Source organism: Contarinia nasturtii, unplaced genomic scaffold (assembly GCF_009176525.2).
Source record: "Contarinia nasturtii isolate CC-2019 unplaced genomic scaffold, AAFC_CNas_1.1 Cnas_scaffold_1964, whole genome shotgun sequence".
Lineage (NCBI taxonomy): Eukaryota > Metazoa > Arthropoda > Insecta > Diptera > Cecidomyiidae > Contarinia > Contarinia nasturtii.
Window position 1 is genome coordinate 686,669 of NW_022199294.1, and position 7,273 is coordinate 693,941.

Here is a 7,273-nt window from a genome sequence, read left to right on the forward strand (position 1 = left end):
TTTTTAGTGTTTTTTTAGAGTAGAGTACTCTGTTAATCTGTGAAGCTGTGAAACAATAATTGTTTGATCATTTTGTTTCGTGAGCGACCGAAAATGTGAGTCGTTTTGAATATTTGCTACTATTTTGTTGTAGCGCAGATCCTTCTCCTTCCATAATACCCAAAGAAGTTTGTATAAAAAGTGAGCCTTTTATGTGTTTGCCTCTCTCACTCACATTGTAATCCACATTTGACTTATGTAGACGTCTCATTCAGTGTACAAGGTTCTTTAAAGTTTATCATCCATTCTGGTATTAAATATGGGACACTCAAACACAGACCCCTGTCTTTAGCGGTTGAATTACGGAACCGCATGTTGTCAATCACATCCAAAAAGTCATACATGTTTTTGGGATTAATTGATTTTTGTTTTATCATTATATAACAGAAATGTATAAAAAAATGTCTTTAACTTTGTCGAAAAAGAGAATAAAAAGAAAAAAAACGATAATAAACCTTAATGCAAATCATGTGTGTTTTTCTGATTAATTGGAACTAAAACTCAACAAATCGATCGAATTTCGTGGTTCAAATACAATCAACAATTACAAAAAAAATCATTCAAAAATCATTGTTTATAGTTTCTTTTCTTTTTATTAACGAAATGTGTGTATTTTATTGAGTGTTACAGTGCAGCAAAATTAAAATAGAGATATGGAATTTCATTTTTGGATTAGAATGGGATAGAAATCGGCTAAAAATAATCATTATATGATGGGTTCATTGTTTATTTCTTTTCTGAGTTAATTCCATGGGCCGAAAAGCTTGCAAATTGTGTGTTTTATTTGTTCGTATTAACTATCAACTCTTTGTAATACTCTAATCAGAAACCAGTCTATGTATTTCGGATGGATATCCATCCGAGATATTTTAGAATATCTGGATATTCAACGCAACTGCACAGCGTCAGAGCTGTGTGCATCGCAAATAGAATCTACGGTATGTCGCGACGTATATGTGTATCAAGTGTCGCACGTACACAGTCACACTGTGTCTGTATTTTACGTGTAGCGACATACCGTAGATTATATGTGCGACGCACACAGCTCTGATTCTGTGCACTTGCGTTAAATTTCCAGATATTCTAAAATATCTCGGATGGATATCCATCCGAAATACATAGACTGTCAGAAACTTATCGGACTAAATTCCATCACTAGAATATTTCGTTCGCTTGATTTCAATTGAACAATTTTTCCGTTATCAAAAAAAAAAGATAATCACATTGGAAATGTACTACGACAGATGACGAAAAATTGTACATATTCCAAAAACATAGTCGTGGTACAGAGTCTAGTGCAAAATCATAATTTTATAAAACAGAAAAAAAATCTAATTTTATTTGCCAACAAATTGGTTTACTGAAATTGATAGGCATTTGATGCGTTATTCAATTCGGAAGGCATGGAATTGTTTTTTTATCGTTAAATGTGTCGTGGTTTTTGCCGAAACTCCAGATGGCTACAAATATTCTTTTTAGAAAAAAAAATCGGATTCTAATTTAACGACGACGCTTTTCAAGTCATTTCAATCACATTTTTTACAAACATTTCTTACGTTTTCCCTTTTCAAAATTATTTGATTTTGATTAATCGCATAACGGCATGATATATTCAGCTAAATTTGTTCAATAGACCTCTTTACTAGGAGTTGAAATACCCAAAGCCTCTTCATAACCAGACTTAGATTCGCCGACACTTGATTTTTTGCTTTTTGATGATTTTTTCTCCTTTTTCTCTTTCTTCTCCTTTTTACTCGATTCCTTTACTGGCGTTCCCAATAAATTAACTTCGCCATTTTCAGTGATTGTGGTCGTTTTACTTTTCTTCTTTTTGTGGCCGGATTTTTCGTTGTTTTCATTGGATTTCTCTTTTGTTTTAGAGCTGCTGTGCGTTTTTGATTTCTTTGATTTGGACTTATTTTCGTCGGTCTCTTTCGGTTCATGACTATTTGGGGTTGTCTTCAGAGATGCGTCTTTAATTACCTTAGAATAACTTTGTTTCGGTAGAACTTCATCGCCACGAAGCGGTCTGTGAGAATAGAACGAGATAAATGAGTTTATTTGAAAATGCACCAAATCACACCAATTTTGTACTCACATATCTAAATCAATATCAAGCGCTCGATGTGGATCGTCCGCATCATTTTTATCTTTGTCCTCGGTATCGGAAACGCTAGCTCCTTCCGGCATCTCAATAAACGAACTAACTACGTGCAATGGTTCAGGCTCTGCGAACAAAAATCGGATCAATTCACATGTAAATGTAGTGTAATTTTGAGTTCAGGTAATTAACAAAAACAAACCTTCTTCAGATTCGGTGCTGATTTCCTTGTGCTTTGACTTTTTGTTCTTTTTGCTCTTTTTGTGGGATTTCTCTTTTTTACTCCGCTTCTTTTGTTCATCCAGATATTTATCCGAACGTTTTGTTGCTAATCAAAGGGATAAAAAATGGATTTTTACAATCGAGGGCCACCGTTTCACTGTAATTACAAAAAAAAGTGAATACTTACACGTTATTTGTAGTGGAACATCAAGCCTAATCTCTTGTATTGGAATATCTTCCATAGTGTCTTTTTGTTCCTCAATCTTATTAGTTTTCGTTGTTTTTGATTTCAAATAATTCGGATTGTGACTCTGTTCAATGCGGCGTGCCTCTCGCATCTAAAAATTTACGCATCGTTAGTTTCAAATGATATTAAATTTTCACAAATCTTTCCAAATATGATCTCTCACCTGTTCGATTTCCTCCGGTGTAAGCTCTGATTTAACTGGTCGTTTGTGTTGTTCCCCATCATCGTTTGCAATAAACAAATCGGTTTGTTCTTCATCACTGGAATCACTGCTTTCCGACGGCGGTGGATTGATCCATGCATCTAAATCTAAACCATCGGGCAATGGTACTTTCTTCTGTGCCTTCGGAGCAACTGGATTCAGATCGCCAGCAAATAATACTGCCATCTCTTGAACAATTTCAATTGCACCGATCGGAATGGTTTGTGTATCATCTTCTTCTTCTTTAGGACTTTCTGGTTGTTCGGTCATCACTAACATGCTGTCAGCATCGGGTGCGTCGTTTGATGGGAATTGTTCGCGCAACATTTGAACAAGAACATACGCTGAACTGGCTCTTTCTTGTACCTCGATGTGCCCGGAACTGATGAAAGCGGGCAACTTTTTCAACAACGAATTGCACAACGACACTATTTGATTAACGTCATTTCGCTCCAGCAATCCGGTCATGATACGTGTAAACAGTTTCAGAATATTTTGCACATAAACTCCCTGTATGTGGCCAGGTAACGAACGGTGTTTCAATAATATGTGCAACGTATTCTCCGGCTCATTTAATTCACTGAAAATTAAAGGTAATTTTAATTAGTTTCTTTTATTTCGTTAGTTGATTCAAGAGTTTCACGTACTTTGAAAATTCACCAACAATCCAAGCAGCAGCGTACAGTACTTCGTACATTGAGTCGTTTTGACATGTAGTCGGGAAACTTTCCAGCAACGATGTCATTTCGGATACAGCAAAGGTTCGAACGGCTTGAACTCGGATTGCCACATCAAGGAGTTGAGTTGCAATGACGCCACCTGGAAGTTTTTTTTATTTTATTTTATTCCTTTCGAAATTGGCTGAAAATTTCATTTATTCGGTCACTCACCATGTTTGGAACCGGATTCCAATTGAATCAATTCCACTAAAACAGTGAGATACCATTCAAAATTCGTAACGTATTGATAAGAGCCTTGTGAACAAATTTCGATGACTTTGAACAATAGTTCATCTCGATAATTTGAACCTTCGGCCCGTTCCATGTGGCCCAATAATCGTCGAACGATTTCCATAAGATTTTTCTTTGACACCATGCCGTACAGTAGATCCAAAGCTCGTAAGCGAATCGATTCATCTTTGTCATCCAAACAAGCTAGTATCAAATCCTTGTGCGCTTGAACACTTTTCGGATGTGTTTTCAGAATTTTGGACATTGCCAACAGGCCAAGATATTTTACTGCAACAAAACAGGTTTATTGAAAAGAAAAACGTAACGAACAATGAACGAAAAGACATACAATTTTGGTCGGAGTCTTCGATGAGTATTCGCAATTTTTGGACGCATAATTGAATCGATGCCGTATGATTTGGCATGCCACTGCTTATGCTTATCAAAACTGCAATCACAGTATTTATACATTCGTATAGTAAGCTCATAGCCGATGTACTGTAAATATAAATCAAAATAGAAAAAAATTGCATTAGTTTCAATCAATTCACCTGTGCCAAAGTGAGTAAAATGTGATGGAATGAAATGGAATTTAGCCAAACCTATGAATAAGATTGGTAAGCGGTTCTATTAATTTCTTTCCTAAGCGTGGTTCTAATGGAGTCAATGCGCCAAACTGTAAACAACAACAACAAAAAAAAGCCAAATGTAATAATCAAACGAAAATAAATTAAATATACATAAATATTGGTGAAATCGAACAGAAATGAGCTAAACACAATTTTGCATCGGATAGAACTATTGATGGGTATACTGTAGATGCATCAACAACAATTGTTTTTTTTTTTTTTTTGATAAATATTGGTAAAACCTTGTGATAATATCGATAATCGGTTCTGCGAGACGACGACCAAGCTCTGGTTCGATCGCTGTAAACCTTCCAAACTTCAGATTCAATTGAAAAACACATTTATAGACTGAAAAGACAATCAAAGCTGAGAACACAACCGAAAATCGGTAAACTCACCAATTTTATGATTTTTATAAGCATCCAGTTATTGGTTGATGTTGTCATGAGTTTGAAGAAAATCGGCGCCAATGAAAGATAATTCTTCGGATTTTTTCGTGCTAGTTCACAAATTACATTCACAGCGGCTGATTGGACACCTAAACAAATTGACATTAAGAATGTATTGTTATGGATTCAAATTCCCGATTTATTTGAATTATCAAAAATATGTACCAGGATCTGAATCTTCCAATTTTTCCTTTAATTTCGGAAATGCTGGACGTAATGCTTCTGGATATCTTAGAAAAACTTTGTACATCATTAAAACCGCTTTCATGCGAAGGTATGGTTTAGTTGAGCTCATCTGTGTAAAAATAAACAGCCAATTGAGCCAAAGGTCATCATGGTTAATTGAATTAATTATAAAATTCAGGCGTTAATTCAATTATCAAAAATGAGCAGACCTTGGTTACAACTAACTGTTCAGCTATTGCTATTGATTGGCGTGGCTGCTGACTACATATTCGGTCAACGTAATATAGATCCCTCATTGAAATTGGGTGAGAGTGAAGAAATCAATGAGAGAACGCTATTACGTGTCCGAGCACGTATTCACAAGCCGGTGAACAGCAACCATCAGTAGCAGCAGGTGAACATTTAGCTGTAGACAAAGCCTTGGAATAAGTCAGACACTTTTACGAGCCAGATCCGGAGCTGTTATACGCACTGTGGAGGCGAGGATACTCCTCTTGTGTTTGCTGCTAATAACAGCTCTGGTAAGACTGAAGCCATAAATTATATTTACCAGAGTCATAATATCATTGGCCAAATCTCGAGACAAATCGGCTGATATGAAACAACTTAGGCCACTGAGTGCAACGCCAGCATCGTATTGATTTTGTGAGTTCAAATCCTTGCGAATCATATTCGTTGCCAACATCAACAACTAAAAATCAGTCGAAACAAAATCGTCGAATTATTACAGTTGATAGAACATTTGTTGACAATTAATTAGGTAGGCGTATTCACTGGACAAAGAAAATACTTACTTCGCTATCGGCATGAAAGCATTGAGAGGCAGCCAAATACCCAATACGTTTGTGTGTAAACTTTGGTGAGCTCATTACTTCGATGATGTTAAATCCAGCCCATGAGATGTCATAACCAAGCATTTGAATCTAAAGCAGAATGTAAGAAAACAAAAACAACACCCATAAGAATGGTATCACATTGAAGTACATTTTAATTGCACATGTTTTTACACTGTACGACTCGTATGGAGACGACACATATATAACCACTTGCTAAATTACAATTCAAAAAGCAACTTACATATGTCAACTTAGCCACCGCATTGCACTTCACATTGATGTTATCTTGGCGCAACTCTTGCTTTATTTCTTCCATACATTGCGCAATATATTTGGCCTGTAAGCGAAATCAAACGAAAAATTTACTGATTTTTGTTGAATTTTAACTGATATGCATTCGACACCATTTTCACTCTGATTTCAATTCATTTTTGGAATAGAATCGTATGTCACATATAGAATGACAAGCACATCCACTCAATTAACATACTTCACACGTCAAATTGTCGCATCCGCATATTGCCGAATATGTCTGAATACAAAAAATTTCCCAATTTGAATAAATGTTTAATTACCTCATTATCTTTATTGTTTCGAATGCCGCGTACTAAATCTGTGAGATTTTTGTCGAACATTCGTTCAAAATTTCCTTTAACTTTCTTGAGAGCCATTTTTCATAACTGCGTTTATGTTTATTTTGATCAAATGCTTTAATAGAAAACAATCGCTCAATTTTTCGCTGATTTTCTTTCACTTTTATCTTTGTAGTCAAACAATACATTCGATTTTTTTCAAAAAATTCTCATGCTTTCACAATCAAATGCACAATCAAGTTTGTTGCCATGCTCAATATTCAATAATAAATGAAAAATAATGAAAAATATGTGTGATTAACGAAAAAACAAATATGTCTTTGCGCTGTCTTTCTCTTTGACCAAGCAATAATGCCTATACTGACTGACAATACACAGCAGCCATACAAAATAAGTAAATAAAAATTGTGTTCGTGTATGCAATGAAACTGTCAAATTTATCAGCGAATGTGTGCATGTAGATGTGTTCCATCATTCAATCGCCGGCCACGTAAATTTCAAAATCCCTGGTATTGCCCGATATCATCATGTTACAGCATTTTCATTTGCCAGCAACATTCAAATGGACTTTATTTATGAGAAAATATTCGATTTTTTTAAATGGTATGAAATCTGATTGGATTATATCCTCTCTTTTGGTTGCGTTTATGTAGAAAATATGAAGTGGAATTGTTTTTGGATACGAATTTTAAAAAATGTGAGAAAATTTATGAAAAATTAAGCAATTCCAAATAAAAGACATAGAGAAAATAACGAATGAAAGAAAACATTTGTATTTTTATCTTTCATTGAGCTAAAATAATGGACTTTTTGGAAATT

General features: G+C 35.1%; 1 protein-coding gene across 1 annotated transcript; it reads right to left on the minus strand.

Moving 5' to 3' along the window:
• Positions 1-987: 987 nt before the first annotated feature.
• Positions 988-6,810, minus strand: LOC116347597 (AP-3 complex subunit delta). Its single transcript, XM_031778258.1, has 15 exons — positions 6,437-6,810; positions 6,103-6,198; positions 5,820-5,948; positions 5,576-5,716; positions 5,005-5,134; positions 4,789-4,928; positions 4,364-4,437; positions 4,111-4,259; positions 3,702-4,049; positions 3,459-3,630; positions 2,773-3,391; positions 2,550-2,700; positions 2,343-2,468; positions 2,138-2,267; positions 988-2,068 (listed from the first exon to the last, which is right to left on the minus strand). Exons 1-15 carry the CDS (start codon positions 6,530-6,532, stop codon positions 1,666-1,668), a joined length of 2,904 nt encoding a protein of 967 aa, XP_031634118.1. The 5' UTR covers positions 6,533-6,810; the 3' UTR covers positions 988-1,665.
• Positions 6,811-7,273: the final 463 nt, after the last annotated feature.

What these genes read in the sequence shown, in the direction of transcription:
- LOC116347597 (XM_031778258.1), bottom strand. Translation starts at nt 6,532, where the DNA reads ATGGCTCTCAAGAAAGTTAAAGGAAATTTTGAACGAATGTTCGACAAA. An exon ending in CGAAGACTCCGACCAAAATT is followed by an intron (nt 4,050 to 4,110) that starts GTATGTCTTTTC and finishes GTTTTGTTGCAG; the next exon opens with TAAAATATCTTGGCCTGTTG. An exon ending in CACCGGAGGAAATCGAACAG is followed by an intron (nt 2,701 to 2,772) that starts GTGAGAGATCAT and finishes GTAAATTTTTAG; the next exon opens with ATGCGAGAGGCACGCCGCAT.